General features: G+C 50.0%; 1 protein-coding gene across 1 annotated transcript; it reads right to left on the bottom strand.

The window, feature by feature from the left end:
- Nucleotides 1–5,781: 5,781 nt before the first annotated feature.
- Nucleotides 5,782–23,490, bottom strand: AHCY (adenosylhomocysteinase). The gene is made up of 10 exons (XM_012665810.1): nt 23,311–23,490; nt 17,596–17,786; nt 16,302–16,377; nt 14,617–14,766; nt 13,609–13,721; nt 12,949–13,156; nt 12,772–12,859; nt 12,555–12,672; nt 9,845–10,039; nt 5,782–6,396 (listed from the first exon to the last, which is right to left on the bottom strand). Exons 1-10 carry the CDS (start codon nt 23,486–23,488, stop codon nt 6,265–6,267), a joined length of 1,449 nt encoding a protein of 482 aa, XP_012521264.1. The 5' UTR covers nt 23,489–23,490; the 3' UTR covers nt 5,782–6,264.
- Nucleotides 23,491–24,856: the final 1,366 nt, after the last annotated feature.

The following is a 24,856-nucleotide window of genomic DNA, read 5'->3' as shown; positions in this document are numbered from 1 at the left end:
TTGTTTGAGAGGCATAGGGGAGGGCATGGATAAAGAGGCAGGGGGTCCAAATTCCTGCCCCTATCTGCCCAGCACTTGCTGTTTGGCTTTGGGCAAAGTCTCCTCCCCATCTGAACCGTGAAGAGATTACATTAGCCCAGGACTCTGCCCTATATTCAAAGCCTTTGTTTTTCTACAACCTGGTGCCCTCAATGTCTTCTGCACTACAGCAGGACTCCTGAAATTGTCAGGAAGCAAACCAATTCAAATGGGTTTAAGTATTAATAAAAAAAAAAAACTTTTTTTTTTTTTTCAGTTCATGTCACTAAGAAGTCCAGAGGGTAGATCTGGTTATAATAAAACGTGTAGATTCAGGTGCTCAAATGTCCTCTGGAATGTGTCATTTTTCTCAATTGTGCTGGCTTCATCCTCAGGCAAGCTTCCCCTCATGGGGGCAAAGCAGTAGCTCTAGGCTCACATTCCTGCCAAGCCTGGCAGCCCCGTTGAAGAAAGCGCCTTTTCTCCAGTTTGAGGACAGGTGGGTCTCCTTTACAGTTGCCACCTACCACCTACTGTGTAATAGGCACTGGGGCAAATTCTACACTTGGTATGGACCAGTAGCATTGGCAACACTTGGGAACTTGTTAAAATGTTACAAGGCCCTACCCCAGACCTACAAAATCAGGGCTCTAGCAAGAGAAGCCCAGCGATCTGTGCTTTAGTAAGGCCTCCAGGTGGTTCTGAGGCATGCTCAACTCTAAGAACCACTGGGTTAAGGAACTGGCTTTAGGAAAATACATACAAGCCAGCAGTTAGTAGGAAGAGCAGGCACAGGTCCTCATGGAGAGACACGCTGAGGCAGAGCGTTCTGTTGCACATGCTGTGGGTGTACGTTCCAGGGGAGGCACCCACCTGTTTCTTTCCCTTGTAATAGGGCAAGTATGAGAGCAACAGTGAGTGGGGGTGATCAGACTATTAGGGTGCTAGGCAGTGTGAATTTAGGTACCAATGATTATGGAAGTTGTCAGGAAAAGCCCACTGCCCAGCACCTGGGGAACTTTAGAGGTTGTAACTCCTCTAGCCAGGGAGAGGAAGCCTCTAGTCCTGGGAAATCTGTCCAAGCACAGCTCCCACTGGGTCCAGGCAGCCCAGAGAGTAAGTTCCTGGGGTCACTCTTGCACCACAACAGACTTCTAGCAAAAGTCCTAAAGTCCTGGTGTTGAGTCTGGATCAACTTAAGCCATGTGCCTGTCCTTGAGCCAATTTGGAGAAATCAGTGAGGAATTGATTGAAGCTGATTAACAAATCCTGGACCACATGAGCACCCCCAGCTGTCTCCACCACCTCAAGCAGGGTTCCTAGCTTTCTTTGTCCCCTGGGGTGGTCCTGAGGAGGTCTCCGGGATGAGAATCTGGACTCCTGGGGTCTCCTGAAAACTCAAGACCCCCAAAGCAGAGCTGACCCCTGCGCCTGCTGCCTCCTGTAGTTCTCACTGCCATAAACAGGCCCCATGATACCTCCAAGCCCTTGAAGCTCATTACTCCTGGACGGAAAAGGGATCCCAGCACTTGTAGCCTGGCAGGGCTTCCCACCGCAGCCTATCACATGGATGTGGACACAGGGCTTGGTGTGCAGGAAAGAGACCCGAGCAAGACACCCAGACATGAAAGAGTGACTTCAATTAAGTCACAACCTCTCTGGGCCTCCATTTGCTGGGTTCTGCTCTATATGACTCTAAGGTTCTCCCTAGTTCTAAGATCCTATAATTTCTCTACAGTATTTTCTAAGTATTCTAAATTCCCTGCCCTCAAAATAGCTTCCTTCCACCCGCACCAGCTGGTGTCTAACACAGTCCTTAAAGCTCTTCACACATATCATTTGAGCCTCAAGACAATCATCTGGGGCAAGTATTTCTGTCCCTGCAGAGTTAACATAGTGAGTTGACAGCAGACCCAGGTCGTCTCCTTCTAAAGCTCAGTCCACTACTCCACAAAACCCCCCAGGCCTCATCCTCCCATCTCTCTTTCCTGGAAAAAAACAAATCCAGCCAGAGCTAGGCCTGGATACCACCGATTCCTTCTTTCCCCGAGCTTTGACATCAGGAGTTGGCAGGGGGGAGCAGGAGACATCATTTCATTGTGGGTACCTGGTCTGTGTCACACATGGGGCAGATTAGCATACCTGAGATCAGAGGTAAGTCTGAGGCCAGATGTGAAAGCAGGGGTTTTTTTGGTTTAAAACAAAAAATGTTGTGGGAATTGACAGGGTATCTCCAAATAGGAAAGGAAAAGGCTAAGATAACAGAAACCAGAACCCCTGGAGGACCGGAGGCGGGGGACTGCCTGGGATCTCAAAGAGGGAACATTTTGAAAAGTATTCCTGTGTCTGGGAGGAGAAAGACTAGGGGGAAGGGAGCTACTTACACACAGGCAGGGGCCCCTCAGAGGGAGCAGCACACAACTTAAGGTGTTTGACCTCTCTAGCTCATATGAACAGCAGCCTCCCCCTCTTTTCTACTGAGAAGTCATTGTCCCGACAGCCACCATGGGCGAGGAACTGAGACGGGGCTGTGGGTATTCCTCTCTGGCGGTAGCCTTGCCTTTAGGGACCCTGGGTTACAATTCCAGAATTACTGATCCTGGAGCTGAGGAGTCAGAAACCAGGCTCCCTTCCTCCTAAACCTGGCCCTGTGGGTGTGCAAAGGCTTGGATTTTGGTCCGAGTCCTACCTAGCACAAACGCCAGCTCACTCCCACAGCTCCTTACAGCCCCAGGCAAGTCTCGACACAGTTATCCTGAGGAATAAATAAGATCATACCTAAAAAATGCTTGCGTGATGCCCGCCACACAATAGGTGTACAAGAAATGGCAGTGGGCATGGAATGCGTCTCAGTCGGATTGTTTTGACCACTGGTGTCATGATCAGTTGAGAAGTGGGTCCCCTGTCATCTGGTACTAATAGGTGAAGTACCAAAGTCTGTAAATTATTTACAGCAGAGCCATATCATATATGCATGTAATTTCTGCAACTTCAACTATAAGCACTCAGGGGAAAAAGGGTGAGAATTAATTGTCTATGGGCAGGACACCTTGATGAGCATCTAAGCCCGAGTGAGCAGTTTTCAGCCCTTCATGCCACTGTGACCATGGACCACTGAGTGTGACTCAGGGATTTTGCTTAACACTGTTATCCCCACTCAGCAGACTTGAAAAAAATATGGCAAACAAGGCCTTCCTTATGTCAGATGTGTTTGCACTCAAACAGAAGAGGTGGAATTACAACAGCAGATACAAGCAAGGGAATGCCAAGCACAAGGCTATGGACTCCCAGCTGGGAAAGTTGATCTGTGAGGAATAGTCAGCCTCAGCCTATGGTAGGTACCTCAAGTTCCCTTGTTTGTTCAACTCTCAACTCTGAAGAAAGGAATACTAAACGAACACCAACCCCAGCCACTACCTTCTGCTACAACATCATGCCTTAAGTGGAACAGTCTTCATTTTAACACTCCCCATTTGTCTCACATGAGTGTGGCCCTGGACTCAGATCAACCTGAATTGGAGTCCCGGTGTCACTACCTACTATATGATCTTGGGTCAGACAACTTGGCCTCTCTGAGCCTCTTTCCCTGTTAGGAAATTGGCAGTAATACACCTCACAGCCAGAGGCTGAGAATACAAAAACCAACAAGCAACAAGTGTGGAATATTCAATTAAGTGGGGATATTCCAGGGGTCTGTGCTGCTCAAGGATTAAAACCAAAGGTCTCATCCTGGTGGTCAGGGCCTCTCCTTCCTTTCTTTCCTCCAGGTCACCTGTCTAGCCCTGTGTTGCATAGCTCCCTCTACACTACAGCCAAATAACTCTTTCCTATCTCTTATCCCCTTACTCATACTATTGCTTAAGCTGTTCTGCTGCCTGGAATACCCTTGCCTTCAATTTCTCCTATTAAACATCTTCAGTTCTTTCAAAATCAAGTTCAAGCAGCACCTCTTTCTTGATGCCTTTCTCTCACTGTTGCCAGGCACTGAACTCCGAAACTGGACAGAAAAAGGGAATGGCCAGGAGATGGCAAAGCTGTTTATGCACCTGCCTTCTCCCTCTAGCTTGAGATCCCAGCCAGCTGGGGTCAGGTCTCAGGCATCCCAGCATTTCCATCAAGACTTCCATTCAGTGGATGGCCCTTACAACAGTCTCCAGTTACCTTGCCCAGGCAGATTCTTCTCATTTTTCTTTGATTTACAAGACTAGAATAGGGGTTCAGTAAATGCTCATTTAGGCAAATGAGAGGGAGCCCAACTTCCCACCCACCTTTCTATGATTCAAATCATGATGAGGCCTCTTATGTGACTTTGGGAAAGCCACCTGAGTCTCCATTCCCATCTATAAAATTCAGATACCATTACTACCGGGTGTGGTGGCTCAAACCTATAATCCCAGCACTTTGGGAGGCTGAGGCAGGAGGATCAATTGAGGCCAGGAGTCTGAGGTCAGCCTGGGCAGCACAGTGAGACCCCATCTCTAAAAAAAATCTTTGGAAAAAATTAGCCAGGCATGGTGGTGCACACCTGAAGTCCTAGCTACTCAGGAGGCTGAGGTGGGAGGACTGCTTGAGCCCAGGAGTTCAAAGTTACAGTGAACTATGATCATGCCACTGCACTCCAGCCTGGGTGACACAGCAAGACTCCATCTCTAAAAAAATAAAACAAATACCATTACTAAGATTGTTGTAAGAATAAAGTAAATCAACTACAGAGCCCCTGGCACCCAGTAAGTGCTCAACCCCAAGGTACACTGGATAACTGGATAAAGGTAACTGGATAAAGAAAAATAGAAATAGGGAGAAAAAGTATGAATAGAAACACAAAAAATAAGGTAAAGGAAATAAATACAAACAAGGATTACAATAATTATAAATGGATTAAATCTACCTATTAAATGACAGCCTCAGATTGGGTTAAAGACAAGTTATTTACAAGAGACACACCTGAAGAAATAAAAGTTCCCTCTTTACCCATCCTTCTAAGCCTAAGAGGTTGCCTGCAGCCCTTACCATCCCACACTGCAGACAACCCCTTGTCTTTTCAATGCTTCATCAGTACATGATTATAACCCTTTGCTCATACCATATATTGCTAGAAGTTGATTATCTATATATCAAAGGCTCAAAATTCTTTTAGGCACCAAAACTTTTATTTACCCATCTTCCTGCTTTCTTTTAACATTATAAACATTATATAAACATTATAAACCAAATTAATCTTTTTGATGCGGGGTTGTGACAGGAACCATCATGTTACAAAGTGGTAGAAGATCTATGCCTGCTTTTATGTTTTTCTGGCCCCTCCCAACCTCTGGCTGTCGCTTCTCTTGTTCTTTCTTGGTTGTCCCTCACTAGTGTACTCTGACCCCCATAAAACAGGGACTAAGTACCAACCTCATTGTTATGAGGTTTAAGAAAAAAAAAAGGCCCAGGACTAAGCCGAGCTCTCAGGAACATTCAAACTTCAACAGTTCCTCCTTACCCTTCAATAAAGCTCCTTCTCAGGCCAGGCACGGTGGCTCACACCTATAATCCTTGCACTTTGGGAGGCCAAAGTGGGAGGACTGCTTGAGGCCAGGAGTTGGAGACCAGCCCAAGCAAGAGTGAGAGCCCATCTGTACAAAAAATAGAAAAATTAGCTCGGTGTGGTGGCATGCGCCTGTAGTCCCAGCTACTCAGGAGGCTGAGGCAGGAGGATCACTTGAGCCCAGGAGTTTGAGGTTGCTGTGAGCTAGGCTGACACCACTGTACTCTAGCCTGGGAGACAGAGCAAGACCCTGTCTCGAAAAAATAAAAAATAAAAAAATAAAGCTCATTCTCATCTGTCATGGACTGAGGGACTAGTTAACCTGTAAACCAAGCACATGGGTAGAATAAGTCCATAGGCCAGGTGAAAGCCTGGATGATAAAACACATGGGCATTGTGACCACCCCTACCAACTTCCAGCCTAGAGAAGGACAGACGTAGTGAGCAGTTCCAAGACCACTGAGCTCATGGTTTCCTGTGGATGTCTCTCTTGTACCTCCATCATGACCAGCCCTTGAGGAGGGGCCTCTCAACTCCCCTTGCCACACTTGGAACCGTGAAGAGACACAGCAGAGGCCACAGACTGAGTGACCAGCCCAGGGAGTTGATGGGGGGGACACTGACAAACCAATCGCAAAGTTGGTGCCATTTGCTCTTGGGGAGGAGAAGTGGGGCCTGGGCAAGGGCAGCGGCTGGAAGGTGAAGGGCGGGCCTGGCTCTCAGTAGCGGTAGTGATCAGGCTTGAAGGGGCCATCACGGGACATGCCCAGGTACTTGGCCTGCTTCTCAGTCAGCTTGGTCAGCTTCACGTTCAGCTTGGCCAGGTGGGCTTCGGCCACTGCCTCATCCAGCTGGGGAGAAACACAGAAGACCTGGAATCAGTGTCATGTTCTGGGACCCCTTAACTGCATCCAGCCGCCAGCAGAGGCAGAAATGGTTCTGCTGTGGTATCTGCCATGTGTGTTACCCACATTACCTCATTCTATCCTCAGCCAGCTTCAGTGAATGTGTTGTTTTGGCTGCCCAGCTCCTCCTCAAGAGAGAACCATGCCAATCCTCCCCACCAAGCAGCCCAGGTGGGGACCATGAATTACATCTTCTTCATCCTCCACCAACCCAAGCAGTTAACCAAAATGCCTCTCTGGAATTTATCTATAGACAGGACATATTTTCCACGACACGTAGAGAAAGGGGTGCTCCAATTCCACTGGGATTCCTGAACAGGGAAGCGTACTGGTCTTACCTGACAGGTGAAATGAATGTAGAGAGAAGAGCCGACAGACAAAGACAGAGCTATGATAACACTTAATCCTGGATCTGGTATATGAATCCTAGACTTCTTCATTATGTAGCCAATACGGTTCCTTTTTTGATTAAAATATATCCATAAGTTCTTTGATACTCTTTCCTTCAAGAGGTAGAGCCTAATTCCTCCTCCCTCCCCCCTTTAAATGACTCATTTCTAATGAACAGAATAAAGCAGAAGTGATGGTGTGTGACTTTGGACACAGGTCACAAGAGGCACTGTGGCTTCCTCCTTGCTCTTCCCAGGATCACTTACTCTGGGGGAAGCCAGCTGCCATCTCGTGAGGACACGTAAGCAGCCCTACGGAGAGGTCCACAGCAAGGAACTGAGACTCCTGTCAATGGTGATGTGAAGAGAATCTTCCAGCCCCAGTCAAGTCCTCAGATGACTTCAACCCTGACAGAAATCTTTACTGCAACCTCATGAAAGACCCTGAGTCAGAACCAGCCAGCTAAGCTGATCTCAAAATTCCTGACTCACAGAAACTGAGATAGTAAATGTTCACTGTATTAAGCTAGTAAGTTTGAGGGTTAAATTGTTATACGGTAATAGATAACTAATACACTGGTTTGAACAGGGTTTTTACCACTTGCCACCAAAAGGATCTTGACTAAAAAAACTGCCACCCTCCTTTTACAAATGAGGAAATCAAGGCTCAGAAAGGTAGAATGACTTGCCCAAGGTCACACAGCTAGAGACCAGCAGAACTAGGATTTGAACCCAGGGCCATCTGGCTCCAAAGCCCCAAAATGTGTCTCAAGCACCCCAGCTTATGGCCTCTAGGGCAGCTTTGAAGAGATCAAACAGAAACCAAGGAGGACACAGGCTGGGGTTAGATAAAGCAAGCCCCTAACTCTGACCAGTGATGACATGCATGAAAGGAGCCTGAGAAGGCCAACAGGCCACACTTAAAGATAGTCAACTCTGGGTGTGGCTCTGACTTTCTCAGCTTCTGGCTCTGTGTGGGGCCTCTCTGTACCCTACCCCTTAGGGCCTCAAGTCCCATCCCATGATGGCATGACAGCCTTTGGCCACAGCCCAGCCCAGAGAGCTTTTACAGTCCCAAGTGCTTTCATATCCATTGTCCCATCAGAGCTTCACAAACACCCCTAAGAAGCAGGAAGGGCAGGGTTTATCCTGGTATTTAACAGACAAAGAGAAGAGCCTAGAGACGGTGATGATGTGCTCAAGTCAGAGGCAGGCAAACGTAGGACCAGAGCCTAGCCCCGAGTCCATGTCCGTTCTAGAGGCAGAATGAAGGTCTCCAACTCCCAGAGTACACGCTGAACTGTCCTTTGTCGTGGCCTGGACTAGCCCAGAACTTTTCGTCCTCCCAGCACCCCACACGAGAAGGCAGTGTGTCATGTCATAATGGTGAACAGCTTGGACAGAGCTGGGGTCTACTCCTGGCCTAATACCTAACAGCTGGTGAGAGCAAGTCAATCTTTAAACCTTCGTGTCCACATCTGTAGGATGGATCATTTCTCTCTCATAGCTGTTACAAAGATCAGTGATATTCAGAGTGATTAGTGCAAGTAGGTAATTTAATAAATGGTGGCTACGCTGTCACTGTTGTTAATCAATTGTTGTTATCCCTTGCCAACATACAGTGTGAAGCCAAGAGCGTCCTGTCCCCGAGCTCTGTCTTCCCATGTCTTAGCAACAACGGAGGAAGGAGGTAAGGATGGGACCAGGTGCTAAGGCAGGAGGTGAGATCTTTTCCTCTTTCACTTCCAACCCTGGCCTCATTTCAAAGGCCTGACCAATTTCTCACCAAATTCACAGCCGTATTTCACCCAACTGGGGTGAGATGGGGATCAAGTGAGAAGTTTTTTTTAATTGCACAACAAGCCTGGGGACCTGGCTGCACAGAACATGGTGCCCCTTTGAAATCCTTATGGGTAAAACATTTGGTCCAGCAAGACAGTACCCCAGGGAGACCAGGAGGAAGAGGTCGGCTGGCTCTGGGGGCAGATGCCCAGGCCTTGAGTAGACATCCAGGCCTCGAGGAGACCCCCAGACCTTTTCCCGCTTTTTCCTCAATGGACAGAATCAGCCTTCCAAGGGGTGGATGGGTGGTTTGAAGACCCCATCACAACCTCTCCAGCAGCCAAAGGCTGGAAAAGCAAGAGCTACTTTTACCATTTAGCTGATAGGGAAATTGAGGACCAGACAGGGTAGGTGGCAAAGTTCATCTGTCTATGAAAAAAGCCAGGGCTAAAACAGCAATTCTGACCCCTAGGGATGGGTGGATTGCGCAGGGTGTTAGGATGAGCACTGGACTTGATGTCAGAGGACCTCTCGTCAAGTTATGCCGACCACACCCCCACGGCACGTAAGATGCCACGATTAGTGATGCATCACCTTATCCCAAGGCCACACACCTGCAGCCTGTAGACAGCACTCAGCTTACAGACATATCCAAGTTGACCTACCCAGTTATTTTTTAAAACTGCAATGAGTTGCCTATGTTAAAAAATTGATTATTTCATAAAGAGCTTGGTATCTGGCTTCTCTGGAAAGGTCAGAAGCCCTAGTCCAGTGGACCTGGGTTCCCGGGTGGTGACAACTGAGTGGCAGCCACCCCTTTATCTGGGGCATGCTCTCTTCAGCTCCCATCCAGCCTGCTTCACTCATTTACCTGCCTAATACCTGTGGGCATGTGGGTTCGTGACCCCAGTCTAAGGAAATCCCCAATCTAAGGAAATCCTTAAGGGAGGTACTATTACCTTCATTTTACAGGTGAGGAAATGGAGGCAAAGCCCAGGCTCTTCTCACCTGCCACCCTGGGTGTGCTGTCAGGAGTCTTTCCCCACTTTGAGCTTTAGTTTCCTCCTCTGTCAATTGGGGGGAGATTTCTACACTGTAGAGGACCCCGTGAGGACCTCTAAGACGGTAGACGGGACACCACTCTACACACTTTGGCAAGCCCTGCATGGGAAGCCCAGGGCTAGGCACAAGACCCTTGGCTTGAGGTGGAGGTGAGAACCCACCTTTTTGGGCAGGAAGTGAACCCCGACGGGGTACTTGTCTGGGTGGGTCCATAGCTCAATCTGCGCCAGCACCTGGTTGGTAAAGGAGTTGCTCATCACGAAGCTGGGATGGCCCATGGCACAACCCAGGTTGACCAGCCGGCCCTCAGCCAACAGGATGATGCGGCGCCCGTTCTTCAGCCGGTAGCGGTCCACCTGCAAGTGGGCAGAGCCACGGTGAGGGCTGGCAGGGCACTGCTCCACAGTCCACCCCGCCACACCCTACCCCCTCGTCCAGCAGGCCTCCCTGCCTCCAACAGTGCCCCCGGGGGCCTGCACTGCCCCTGCACACCCTCCAGCACAGGCCTGGCACTGCAACTAATAATAGCTGATATTTATTAAGCAACTCTGAGCTGCAGACATCACAGGTCTGCGGTAAGAATTTAATGAGCTGACACGTGTAAAGCACATACCAGGTACTCAGTAAGTAGCAGCTAATATTATGATTATTACCATGTGCCCTGTACTAAGTCCTTTACATATAACTATCACATTTAATCCTAAAAACAACCCTGTGATGTTAGTACTGCTATCATCCCCATTTCGCAGATAAAGAAAATGAAGTTCACAGGGTTAAGTCACCTGTCCAGAGCCACACACTAAGAAGTGGCTGCAGTTCGAGTCCGGACGCCTGAGGACAGATGCAGTGTTCTCGATAACCACCAAATAATTGAATGCAGCTCAGTAAAGCTTAGTAAAGGTCCAATGCCGTGGTGCTCAACTTTGGCTGCAGGTTGCAATCACGTCACAAGCTTTAAAAAATAGGGATACCCTTGGCCTCACTCCCAGAGATTCCTATTCAAGTGGCCCATGGTGTGGCTCTCGGGTGACTCTGCCAAGGCTGAGAACTTCTGGTTTAGTGAGTGAACGTGAAGTGGAATCCCAATCTTCCATCTCTCCCAGCTGCCTGAGCAAATATAGGTTTGCTTTCTCCCCATTCCCATCTTGTCACTTGCCATCCTCCTCCCTCACACTGCCTCCCAAACACTTCCCCAGAAGCCCAGATTTCCAAACTGCTCCCAGAGGCTTAGTACAAGTCCAAGGAAAGGTCTCCAATGCCCGCCCAACATTCCTTCATTCAGTACGCATCCACTGACGCACACCGGAGCCAAGCCCCTTGCAGGGATGCTGCCCTCAACAGTGGAGGCAAAGACCAAAGCCACAATGTGACGGGTGCGATACCAGGAGTGTGGGCCTTGCCTCTGCCTGAGGAGCTGGCTAAAAAGAGGGTCTCTTGAGCTGAGCTGAGAGGATGGGCAAAGAGAAGGGCACGTGCTCTGATCCAAACAAAAGGAGCTGTCTAGACAGATGACCAGAAGCTGGAGCTGTTGCGGATTCAGGGAGTGGTCCAAGACGGCCTAAGTGCACGTGTCCTTGATAGGACGGACAAGAGATGAAGTTGGGAAGACTGTCAAGGATTTTGAGAGTGAGGATAGAGTCTAGTTTTGGAGGGTAGCGTGGGAGAATGGTGCCTGTCACCACAATGTAGCCCTGTGATGCCTTTGCAGAAGGTCTGGCTGGCTCTCAGGGGCGTGGCTGCCAGGGAAGCATGCCCTGTCCACCCCCACACTGTGCCGAGTGCCAGGCCTTCTAAGCAGAGAGATGGAGGTGCCCTCTGCCTAGCCAGGAACTGATTTTCCTGAGCTAGCGCAGGACTTAGCCAAGGAGAACCCCCGCTCTGGGGCAGAGGGCCCAAGGCAGCAGTGCAGGGCATGGGATGTGCAGTACACGTTCACACAATTGCCTGTCTGCCTCCTGGGGCTCGGGCTTCTGCTGTGGTTCTGACTGGTGGTTATCAGGGCTTGGCCAGCTCTGCGTCTACATCTGTACAACATCTCAAAGACAGCATGGGCTCCAACTCCAAGCACCCCACAGTAAGTGGTTTTTCCCCTTTTAAAAGTGTGAGCATCTTTATACACATACTTAATTATCTCCTGAGGATCAATTACTAGGAAAGATTGCCCCAAGAGTTGGCTTAACTTTATTTTTATTTATTTATTTTTCTTTTTACCAAACACTGAGTACTAGAACTTGCTTAACTTTAAAGTTCTTAGTACCCAAGGCCAAACTGTCTTCCGGAGATATATTACTTTCATATTCAGAGGGAAAACATAAAACCACAATAAATATAACCCAAATAAAACTTCCCATACCCACAGGAACTCTTCTTCTAATGCCCCGCTGCAAACTTGGTCTCTCCCAGCTCAGTCAAGGGGCCTGCTTATCACACAGCTGCACAAGCCAGAAACCGAGCATCCTTTTCAACTCTCCCCATCCTGGCCCCACAGCCAGTCTGGCCATACCCGGCACTCTCCAAGCGGAGGCCGCCATCATCCCTTGCAGGGACTGTCTAAGACTCTCCTCTGAAAGCCTCCCTCTCTCCCTGCCTGCCACTGTTTTCCTCCTCCACACAGTAGTAAGAGCGATCTTTCTAAAACTGCAACCTCGCCGTGTACGGCTCACCTGACTAACACCGTCAGGGATTCCGGCTGCCCTCAGGACAAAGTCTGACCCCTCAAGCCTGGCTCTGAAACCAGGCCCTCCTCCTCCCATCCCACTGTGCAGGGCACAACAGATCTCCTCGGCTGCCCTCCTTGGTGGCCGGCCCAGCAGCGTGCCCCTCCTCGGCCCTCCATTTGCCCACCCTGCTGGCAGGGCTGGAGCTCCTCACCTGGGGTTTGATGTTCACCTTCTCCACAGCATTCTCGTTGAGCCATTTGACATCAATCTCCACATCAAAGTGTCCAATGTTACACACGATGGCATCATCCTTCATCTGCTCAAAGTGCCTGCAGGGAGCCCCGAGCCCAAGAGAGACAGTCAGGGACAAAGAACAGCCCCAGGCCCACCCCCATCCCTTGCTCCCCTGGACACCATCTGGCACCTACCGGCCAAGGATGATGTCAACACAGCCTGTGGTGGTGACAAAAATATTGCCCTCCTGACAGGCCTCATCCATGGTGGTCACCTCATAGCCTATGCAGAGACAGTGGCCGTGGGTTATCTATGGTGGCCTTGCCCCTCCTCTGGCCCAGTGGCTGACAGCAACCCTCACCCTATCGTACCCTCCATGGCAGCCTGCAGTGCGTTGATGGGGTCGATCTCGGTGATGATGACACGGGCCCCGAAACCCCTCAGGGCCTGGGCGCAGCCCTTGCCCACATCGCCATAGCCTGCTACCACTGCCACCTTGCCCGCGATCATCACGTCTGTGGCCCGTTTGATGCCATCTATGAGGGACTCCCGGCAGCCATAGAGGTTGTCAAACTTGCTCTGAAAGGAGAGGTGGGGCAAGGGGCGATGGGGGCAGGCACAGCCCTGGGGCCCACAGCATCCAGCCGGGCTGACCACCTTCTGACCACCTGCCAGCCAATGCCTCACACGCCCCTCATCTGATCAGCTCCGAGACCTTCTCCCTAGTCTTTCTTTGCCCATCCAGAAGCCTCTCCGGGGATCAATTACTAGGAGAGATTGCCCAGTCAAACAATTTGCTTAACTTTGAAGATCTTCATACCAAAAGCCACAAAGCTCTTGAAACCCAGCTCTGAAGCGCCCCGTGTAGCCCCTCCCTTCTTTAAGGCACTTGTTACCCACCATCTGTAACCCTCTCCCCCCTCAGGTGAGGGCTTCGTGTCCCAGCCTGCGGCCCTCCTGGGCAGCCCCCTTCAGGGGCCTACTCCCAAGCTGCACTCAGAGCTGGGGTTGCCACTGCCCCTCAGGCTCACCTTGGTGACAGAGTCATTGACGTTGATGGCAGGCACCTTCAGGATCCCACTGGCCATCATCTTGTACAGGTTGTGGACCCCAGTCGTGGTCTCCTCAGAGATGCCTCGGATGCCTGAACAAGAGGGGCAGGGATGAGCCTCAGGGAGGCCACGCCTCAACTCACCCCAAGTCCTCATCTTTGCCCCCTAAAGCCATTCCTCTTTCTGGGTTCCCGTCTCCGCGGCTGCTACCACAGTCCACCCGATCGCCCAGGCCACCACGAGGAAGGAGCCACCTGATGCCCTCCATGAGGTAATCCACAGCCAGGCCTGATCATTCTGCCTCCCAGCAACTCCCAACTTCTCCGTTTTCCCTGCCACTGCCCTCGTCCCTCCCCTCATCCCTGCCCTCTCACCTCTGGCCTGGTCTTGCCACTACCCACCCTCCACACAGCAGCCAGCAGCCACTTTTAACATGCATCTTCTCAATCTTTTCAAAACCCTCCAATTATTTCTCTTTGCTCTCAGAATCAAGCCAAAATCTTTTCTCTTGGTCTATCAGGTCCTTATATATCTGGCCTTCCCTAAAGCTCCAACTACATCCTGTAATACTTCCCACTGAAGGCTCCCTTTGTTCACTGCTGCCATGTTGGCTTCCCTTCTGTTTCCTAAATAGTCCACACTTTCCTGCCCCAGGGCCTTTGTACTCGCTGCACCCCCTCCTCCCACTACTCTCCCCCTACCTTGCTTTGAATAAAGCTGGCTCCTTCCCAGCTGTTCCCAGCCCTGGTCCTGTGCTTGCCTGTGAGCTGCCATTCTCAGCCAGGTTCCCTCAGCTGCTCCAGCCTCACACTATCAGAAGTCAGGAGGCCAGGCCCCAGCATGCCTGCCAGAGCCTGCTATCCTCCCATCTTCTACAGACTGTGCTGCCCGAGGCACTGGGAGTCCTGCCAGGCCTGCTGCCTGTGTGTGGGCGAGCAGGCCCCATCCAGGCCACCAGCACCAGCCCACCTGCCCCGCCCTGCTCACCTGCCAGGAGCTCTGGGTACTTGGTGTGGATCAGGTTGGTCAGGTCGCCACCATCATCCAAAATCATGTTGAGGGGCCCATCCTTGAAGTACAGCGTCTGCTCGATACACCACAGGTACTCCTCGTCCGTCTCACCCTTCCAGGCATACACTGGAGGATTAGTGGCACGTCAGAGCCTGGCCTTCCCCACCGGTACCTGCTCCAGGGAATGACCCTGGCAGAGCCAATACTATCTCCTTTCCAATTCCCAGCCCCAGCCACCTCCAGCCCCTCTGAGGACTCAGTAGTGGTAAGAACACAACTTGGAACCAGACAGATCTGAGTTCAAATTCTGGCTCTGCCACTCACAAGTTATGTGACCTTGGGCGAACCACTTTACTTCTCTGAGCCCGTTTTCTCCTTTATAATGGGGCTCACAACAGCAACGATTAAGTGAGACAGAGGCCAAGTACAGCCGCCCAGATATACATATCAGGAAGTAATTATTTCCTTTCCCATCCCCTTCTGCCTGGGCCCCAAGGACTGGGGCATCAACCCACAGTGACCAGGCTCTGACCCACAATGCCTACAGCCACTGTGGGCCCCACAAGGCCTCCTCCTAAGGGGGATCCATGAGGTAGGGTCCAGAGTTTGTTTTGCACTGAAAGGATTGAGTGCCCAGCAGCCTCTGTGGTGGCTAGTTTCAGGCAAAGTCTGGCCAAAAAATTACTAACAGCAGCTACCATGTATGGAGCACTTTCTCTGTGCCAGATATTATTCTAACTGCTTCACGCCCCAGCTTATTTTTCCTCATAGAAAACCTGTAAAGCAGGCATCACCATCACCACCTACAGACACCCAGAAAGGGGCTAAGACGCACCTGGGTCCCCCAGCATGGCACTGCAGAGTAGGCGCCAGAACTGACAGCTATTACCTGCCAGCCTACGCTCCTCCCTTCATGTGGTATGACTGGGACTCAGGTGTGAGGCTCCCAGGAGCAAATGACACCAGCCAAGCTCTTGTGAGCAAATGACACCAGCCAAGCCAGACCAGCTGCCCCTCCCCGCAAGTGGAACAGACAATGGTCTTGAAAACAAGGGTTTTCCCAGAAGAGTGCCATGAAGCCCAGCCAAGGCTGAGGAGTGGGGGATATGCCCATTCAGCCCTGGTCAGTCTGTGGAGGTCTCTTCCCTCCACCTGTGGTTGGTTAGATGGAATCTTGAATGTCCTGTTCAATCACTAGGTCAGATCTAACCATTCCCCTCCCCAAGCCCAGATAGACATGTGCCCAGCAGCTTGTGACAAAGACCTTTCTCTTTAGTCCTGGTTCTTCCCTGGGCCCCTAGATAACCATACCCTAGGCAATGAACCAACCTCTAGGGCTCTTTTCCTGCCCAATATTCCTTCCTAATTCTTTGGAAACAGACACATCCTCCCTTTAAGGCAACTCCCTTCGCCTACATCCTGTTGTTTCCTGTCATAAGATCCTTCCCTTCCTGGTCACAAGGTTTGAGTTGGGTCAATAAGGATTTTAGATAACAATGGAACAAAGCAGCTCTTTCCTAAGTTTCACTGGGCTAGGATTTTGTGGCCATGACTCCTCTCCCTGCCATAAGGAAGCTTGTTGCTATAGAAGTCAGTGACAGAAACAGAGAAGCAGAGCCCCTTCATACATCCCACATGACCCAGCAGCAAGCAGGGCTCACCTGGAATGCCGGCCTTGGCAATGGCAGCTGCTGCATGGTCCTGGGTGGAAAAGATGTTGCAGCTGGACCACCGCACCTGAAAGAGCCAGCAAAACAGGGCTGTGGTCACTGACAGCTCAGAAGCACCAGGGTCACTGCACAGGAACAGGGGAAAGCTGTGGAGGTAGGGGTGAGAGGCTTGGAATCTAGGCCCAGCCAGCTCTAGGACCACAGGCTGGGGACTCTGGGTGAGTGGATGGGAGCCAGAGAAGTGACGAAATCCAACTCACGTTTTAAAACATCACTCTGCTGCTGTGCAGAAGGGAAAGGGCTAAAGCAAGGAGACAAGTGAAGAAGTTGTTGAGGAAGAGTCCAGGTAAGAAATAGTACTATAATGGCAGCAGCGGAAGTGATGCGAAGCTGGATATATTTTGAAGGTTGAGCTACCAGGATGTGCTGAGGGATTAGTTGCTGGGGTGAGAGAGAAAGAGATCAAGGATGATCCCCATGTTCTTGAACTGAGAGAACCTGGGAGGCTGGAGTTTCCATTTACTCATATGCGGAAGATTCGGGAAGAGGAGGGGGCAGAAAGTCATGAGTTTGGATGTGTTCAGCTTGAGATGTGTACTAGACCTCCACGTGGAGATGACACATCAGCACCTGCATATGCAAGTCTGGAGTTCAGGGGAGAAGTCCAGGCTGGTACATAAATTCGGGAGTCATCACCATATAGGCAGTATTTAGGGTCATAAAATCAGACCATCAAGAGAATGAATGTTTTAAAGAAAAATGTGCAAGGACTGAGCTCTGGAATAGTGTAGTTTGAGCCGCGGTGCCATGCCGTGCCCTACCACGCTTTAGGAAACCACCTCACTCCTTGATTCCCTGAGATCTTGGAAGAGCTGTCAATCATTGACACACATGACCCAAGCTAGACCAATCAGAGCACACAATCCTCCTAGCAGCCATGTTTGGTCCAGAAAAGGCGCAAGACCCTACGAGCGCCAATGAGTTGCCAATCGTAACTAGGACAATGGGGTTGAGTTTTTCCTGCTGGAGCTCAGTCAGAGGACGTGTTAGGCGACGTCAGAAGGTATCTTCCCAGTCAGGGAGAAAATCTGCATAAGAACATTCACCATGAAGGGCAGCAGCACTGAGAAACGGAGAAGAAGCCCAAGGGACAGGGAGGAGCCCTGCTGGGCCTGAGGTCGTCTCCACACCTGAACTTCTCCCCACAGCCCCCAATCGTCTTCTTCCCTGGCTGAACCCAGAGAGGGCAGGGGACTGGCTCGGGTCACACGGCGGTGGGCCTCACCTCAGCACCCAGAGCGACGAGGGTCTCAATGAGGACGGCGGTCTCCACAGTCATGTGCAGGCAGCCGGCGATGCGGGAGCCCTTCAGCGGCTTGGAAGCCGAGTACATCTCCCGCATGCGCATCAGGCCCGGCATCTCGTTCTCCGCGATGTTCAGGGCCTTGCGTCCCCAGTCGGCCAGGCCAATGTCGGCTAGCGGGGAAAACCGGGGGGAGGAGTTCCATGTGTCAGCCGCCTCATCCCACCAACCGAGAAACAGTCACCATGTATGGACCCCAATCCACGTGTGGACTCGAAACACTACGGCTTACCAATCTGTCACTGCAATCCCTCGCTCATTCAACAAGTGTTTATGGAGCCCGGGTAGTCAAGAAAGACCTGGTCCCTGCCTAACTGCAGCTTACTGCCTTGTGGGAGAACACATTTAATCAATCACAAAGGGACATGAAAGTTACAACACAGAAATGTGTCCCTTTGAAAATTAACTAACAGACTGTATACCTCCCAGTACCCTTCCTTTCTGCTGCTGCCTACCAACCTCCACATCACTCCTCATTCCCTAAAGATTTCAGCTCTCCAAGTCATCAATCTTGATGATTCAACAGTCATAAATATTATCTAACACCTTGTACTTAACACAGTTCTCCTTGAAGACGTGAAAATGCTTCTTTCTACGTGTTGGGAACTCGTCAGTATAAATGATACTCTTGGCCTCTCTCCGCCTCAGGGGAGGTGGCGTGGGCTAGTCTGCTTAGTAAATCTGAGAGGAATAAACTGGGCACACTCAGTTCAGCTCTCCATTCTTTTTGCAAGCAAGGCCTACTTGCCCACCTGCAGGACGTGGGTGTTCTCTGCTCTTCCATATAAAGAGACCTACCTAGGCTCGCCTTGCCTGTAATTGGTGAGTAACTGCTGAATAACTGCTGAATTTGGGGATTCAGTTAGCAGGATCATTTGACTCTCACACTAATCTATATCCTCTGGCTTTAATGTTATTAGTAATAAAAGGTATATTTTGGGTCTATCTACCACTCAAAATGTCTCAAAATTGTCCAAATTCTCAGGCAGAAAAGAAGGATATTATGATAAGCTACCTCACTATCTCAATACTCTTCCCTCTAATCATCTCACCCTCCTCCCTCCCCCACCACACTGGCCCATTCCTGTCAGTCCCTAGGTCAATGCTTGAAAATGTCGCAGATGATAAGGGAAATTCATCCGGCATGCTTGTAAATCTCCCCTGGAAAATTAGATTCAACAGGTCTAAGATGGGGCCTGGGACTCATGGTGATTTTTATCTTTAGGGAAGTTTAGATCCTGCCAATCACCCAAGAAAGTAGAGGGTGGGAGGGAAAGAGGGAAAGGACCCTGTAGAAAATTCAATAACTTAAGAATTAAATAATAGGCCGGGCACGGTGGCTCACGCCTGTAATCCTAGCTCTCTGGGAGGCCGAGGCCGGCGGATTGTTTGAGCTCAGGAGTTCAAAACCAGCCTGAGCAAGAGCGAGAAAATACAAAGAAATTAATCGGACAACTAAAAATATATAGAAAAACTTAGCCAGGCATGGTGGCGCATGCCAGTAGTCCCAGCTACTCGGGAGGCTGAGACAGAAGGATCGCTTGAGCCCAGGAGTTTGAGGTTGCTGTGAGCTAGGCTGACGCCACGGCACTCTGGCCCGGGCAAAAGAGTGAGACTGTCTCAAAAAAAAAAAAAAAAGAATTAAATAATAAGTAATAAAACTAAGTCAGTCTGCTTCCTACAGTGCATCTAAACAATTTTCAGAGATGAAATATTCCTCCCCCATGGGAGGGACCACTCCGAATGCACCTCAACACAACCCCTTCCTCATAGCACCACCCTCCAACCCACCCCTCCTACCCTGGCAGGCCATCACCAGTGATAACTCTCCCTTGGAAATTTGGATTCCAAGCACACTCTGGCCATGTCCCATCTTTCCAATTCTCTCTCTCCAGAGCCCCAACTCCAACATGGCTGTGATCAGGTCAGAACCTCTAACCCATTAACCCAATTTCCACTGTCCCTTCTGCCCTCAGTTCCTTTGAGAACTCATTTGGGCAAAACTCCACCCCAGTTAAACCCAAACCTCCACTGTACCTATGCCATTGAACCCAGCAAGAGGAGAATCACAACCCCACCAAGAGGTCACATTTATTAAGACCATAAGTCTAAAGAAACACATAGCACATTACAGCAATCCTATTACGTTTCCTAGTGTATTTACGCTCCTCAAACCTCCAGCACCTTTCCCCATCAACTGACAACCTCACTTCACAATTCATCGAGAAGAATTCAGAACCATGCCACTTTCCCTCTGTGGAATCCACTAGTCTTCCTCACCTATAGCTATAGACCAGGCATTCTGTTAAAATAGATGAGCTGTCCCTGCTCCGTGGGGACCAATTCCATATCCTCTCACATCAAGGATTTCACTGTTCCACTAAAACTGCTCTTCTCAAGATGTCGGAAGACCAGCCTGATCCCCACCTCTGATGGTCAATAACCTATGTTCATGTTTTTCCCAGCAGCATGGACCCCACTAATTAATTCTCCTTCCTGAAACCCTTTCTTCACTTGGCTTCTGTGGCTCTGTCCTCCTGCGCTTTTCCACCTACCTTCCTGGTTCCTCTTCCTCTAATAGACTCTAATGTCTGGGAGCCCTTGGGGCTCTATCGTCTCCCTCTTCTATAACTCTTACCAGATGAGCTCATCCAGTCTTACGGCTTTAAATACCTTGTCTACAGCAATGACTCTCACGTATTTAACTCAAGCCTAAACTTTCCCCCTGAACTTGAGACTCATATAATCCAACTGCCTACTCAGCACCTCCACTTGGCTGTCCAATGAATCTATTAATCTATTATGTATCGAGTTCGAGCCCTCATGACTCCTGGCCCCACCCCTACCTTACTCTCCCAATCTTCCCATTTTAGGAAATGAAACCACCATCCAACCAGCTACTCTGGCCAAAAACTTGTGTATGACTTCTTGATTCCTCTTTTCCCCCCTTCAAGTCCATCAACACGCTTTTGGCTCAACATCATCCCAAACATACGTGCAATCCAACTACATCTCACCACCCTCATATAAACCGCCCCTTCTCAGTTGGTCACTAATGCAGTCTCTTCACTGGTCCCCCTGCTCACACATACCATTCTCCCCACAGCAGCCAGAGGGGGCAAGCTTTAAAAAACTTAAGTTACATGACCTCTACTCTTCTACTGAAGTAAACAAAACAAACCTCCAGTGGCTTCCCCTAACCCATGAATAAAATCCCACTCCTCACCTGGCCACTCAGCCAGGTGAAGACCTGTCTTCGGACAAGCTAACTCATTCTCACCTCAGAGGTTTAACCCAAGCAGCTCTCGGTCTGGACAGCTCTTCCCAAGTACCCAGTACAGTACCTGGAGCACATAGGTGCTCAAAAAAACCCTGGAAACGGTTCCCGCTAAAGGAAGAGAGTGGGCCTGGGTGACTCAAATAGAGGGAGTAAGAGGAGTCAGGATTTCACTCCTAGTGCAGTGGGAAGCCTACAGAGTTTTAAGGGGGTATCATCCAAAGACCAGATTTGTCTTTTGAAAAGACCCCATTGGCTCCTGCCTGAATCTGTGGAGCAAGAGACCCAGGGAGACAGACCTGTATAAGACCAGAATTGGGGTGGTAACCTTGGAGATAAGAGAAGTGGCAGATCTGCTCACATAAAACAGAGACAATACTACATTATCTGTATTCATGTCTGTCCCATCCCATCCTTGGGTCACCTTTGTTTCTCAGTGTCCAGCGGAGCCTGGCACAGAGAAGGGATCAGCAAATATTTACTGACCACATCTGCTGTCACAACTGAATGAAAGTGGGGCTGGCACGTGACAGATGTAGCAAAAAAAAAAAAAATGACACAAATCTGAACCTAGTCCAACTCCCAGCATTTACCAATGAGGAAAGGACCCAGAGAGGAGTTTGCCCCAGGTTCCATAGCCAGTCAATGGCAGAGGTGAAACTGGTGGCCAGGTGGGGCTAAATAAAGGCTGTATGAGACAATAGGTTTTGTCCTGTCCTGCTAAGCTCTACCCTCTCCTCCACCATCGCATGTCCCTCCAGCTAAAAATAACTCTTTCAGTGCCCTCATGGCAGCTGTGCCAGCCCAGTGGTTTTCCAGGGGACCCTCAACTCCAAGGGCGTAGGAAGGGGTAGTGCTCCAAACTCCGGAGCTGTTGGTGCCCAGGAGAGCTAGAGCTGAGGACTTGCAGAAGTCATAGGAACACATGTCCCAGGACAAGCCAAGAGGAAGAGCAAGACCTTCTCTAACCCTGCTTCTTCATCTGTAAAGTGAGGGTAATCATCCTTAAGTTTGATAAATGCTCTGAGGATTAAAGAAGATGCCACATGGGCAAGGTGTGGCACAGCTTCCTTCCTCCCTCCCCACCCAGCCACGCTCCCCTACTTCCAAATCCAGCCTTATCTCCACCCACACAACCCAATGCCCTCAACCCTTACCCACCAACCCCTCCACAGTATGAAAAGCCCCCATTCCACCTCCACTACAGATGTGACTTTGACTTAACCTTTCTGGGCTTCAGTTTCATCATCCACACAATGGGGACAACAGTCTACTCTGGTGGCTACTTGAGCTATTTCAACAAAATCTTTGCAGGTCATCTCCTCTGAGGGTCTCAGTTTCTTCCTCGGTATAATGGGCTAACATCCATCTCCATAAAGATTATCCTGTAAACACATGCAAATCTCCAGATACACAGCAAGCGCTCCATAAATGCTGGTGCCCTTCCCCAGGTTTAGTGGAGTCTTGAAGTTACTTTAAAAGCTGCTAGCTAGACTGAACTGGTTTTTGCTAAAAACTCATTAGGGTTGTTCCAAGTTTATTCGCTTGTATACATGGTGAAAAGCATGTGCTCAGAGGTCTAGACGCTCCACCATCTACTAGCTATTAAGATTGGGGGCAAGTTACCTCTGCGTCTCAGGATTCTCACTGTAAAACGAGAATAGTCCCTCCCAGAGAGCCAGGAGAATAAAATGAATTAGTCTAGAATAAAGCTAGAAGGCAGTGCCCATCCCACAGCAAATGCTCAATAAACGTTAACTATCAGTATGTCAGAGTTCAATCCGTAGGACAGCGCCATTTTTCCAAATTTTCGTGGAGATTCTCTGCACGGCTGTCCCTGTCGAGTAACTGCTAGCCCAAAGTCCCCGGTGCGCGGACTAGTGCCGGCCTCGGCTCGCTTTCCAGGCCTCCCCTCACACGCCTTTCGGGGCTTTAGGGCGCTCGCCTGCCCTGCAGAAGGCCCAGAGACGGGTGGGCCCTGGTCCGGGACTACCCAGCTGGCCGGGGTGTGGTCCCAGCCCGGGAGGCAGGACCCGGACCCCTGGGGCAGGCCGCGGCCAGGTGCGCCTTCCCCGCCCGTTCCCCTCCGGACAGGCCGCCTGCTCGCGGCTCCGCAGCCCGCGCGGCGGCACCGAGCGTCGCGGGGCACTCTGGGAGTTGCAGTCCGTGGCCGCCTCCGACGACCGGCTCTCGGCGGCGCCTGAACTCCAACCTCCAGGTGGCCTCGCGCGGCCCGGAACGCGCCGAGCCTGCGAGTCAAGGGGTCCTCAGCGCCCTGGGTGGGCCCTGCAGCCGCCGCCCCCAACACAACTCAGGCGGGTGCGGAGCAGTCCCGGCCAACTGCAAACCCTGGAACTCACCGACTTTGTAGGGCAGTTTGTCAGACATGCTGGCAGTGCTTCCGCACGCAGTGATGGACACGGGCGCAGGGGGCGGGCCTCGCGCAGGGAACTGAACCGGGCGGGCGGGCGGCGCCGGGCAGGGATCTGCGCGTGGAGCCGGCGCCTTTAAATATCTCCCTCGTGCTTGCATATTCATGAGTCCCGCCGGGGCTGAGCCGTCCAGGGCGGGGCCCAACGCCCGAGGGCGGGGTCGGAACCGACTTGCCCCAGCTGAGAGGAGTCAAGAGCTACCCGGTGCGCCCGTAGACCTCCTGCGGTGGTCCGGAAGGGCGCGCGGGGAAAGGCCTGAGAGCGAGCCCAAGCGGTTCTTTCATTTGTTCAGCCAGTGAATTCAGTGTCAAAACCAAGGGAAACTGAAATTCCAGCCAGTTCACTTCCTTGAGCCTCAGTTTCCTCATCTGTAAAATGGGCCAAATGATACCCACCACACAGATTATAAGAAAGTTGCTGTATTTAAAAAAAAAAAAAGAGAAGAAAGTTGCTGTATGTTAGGTACTTAGCACATCCCTGACCTTCCCCCTCAACCAAGTAACCGCTACCCTGAGTTTAAGCAAATTTGCATGCATTTCTTTATCCTTTTATTACGTATGTGTACGTCATTAAACGATTCTTAAAAGTTCTTTCTGTGTTTAAAACCTCTATGTAAATGAAAAAAGAAAAGAACTTTTATCTGAGGAATGAGTCCTTTTAAATTATCAGAAAAGACATTAAAATGAGCCAGCAATCAGGGCATACTCCCGCCTTTGAGCTGCGCATTCATCTCTGTAGACTGTTTGCTATTGTCACTAGCTGTAAATTAGCCTAATAATGCCACACTGCACGGGACACTATAACCCACACCCTTAAGAACGTATAGCCAATCACTAATCAATGATATTTCTGTAAACCAATGAGAATTCCTGACAAACAACTTTGTATGGGCCCACTCCCTGTCCTTCCTTTTTGCCTTTAAAAACCTGCTTGTAACAAAGGTCAAACCGAGCTCTTATCTAAGGTCACTTGGGTCTGTGTCTTCCAGGCATCTATCCTCACTTTTGGCTCAAGTAAACTCTTTAAGTCAAATTTTGTTCTTCAGTCTTCCTTTCAGGTTGGCATACTTACCCTTAGGCAACTTGCCATTTTCTGTCAGCATTATATTAGTGAGTCATGCATGTAGCTTGTGAATTCACTTTTGCTGCCATACAGTTCAGTCATCCCCAGGTGTGGGGGGAATTGGTTCTAAGACCCCCGTGGATACCAAAATCTGCCTGTGCTCAAGTTCCTTCTATTAATATAGAACAGGGTAGTATTTGCATATATCCTATGCACACTTTCCTGTGTACTTTAAATCATCTCTAGATTACTTATAATACCTAATTAAATATAAATGTTATGTAAATAGCTATAGTTATATTGTGTATAGTTATATAGTGTTTTTAGTGTATATAGTTATATTGTGTTTTTTAATTTGTATTATTATTTTTATTGACTATTTTCATTCTGAGTTTGGTTGAACCCACGGATG

Source organism: Propithecus coquereli, unplaced genomic scaffold, assembly GCF_000956105.1.
Source record: "Propithecus coquereli isolate 6110/MARCELLA unplaced genomic scaffold, Pcoq_1.0 Scaffold122, whole genome shotgun sequence".
In the NCBI taxonomy this organism is placed as follows: domain Eukaryota; kingdom Metazoa; phylum Chordata; class Mammalia; order Primates; family Indriidae; genus Propithecus; species Propithecus coquereli.
Note: the sequence above shows the minus strand (reverse complement) of the source record. Positions and strands in the feature narration are given on the sequence as shown.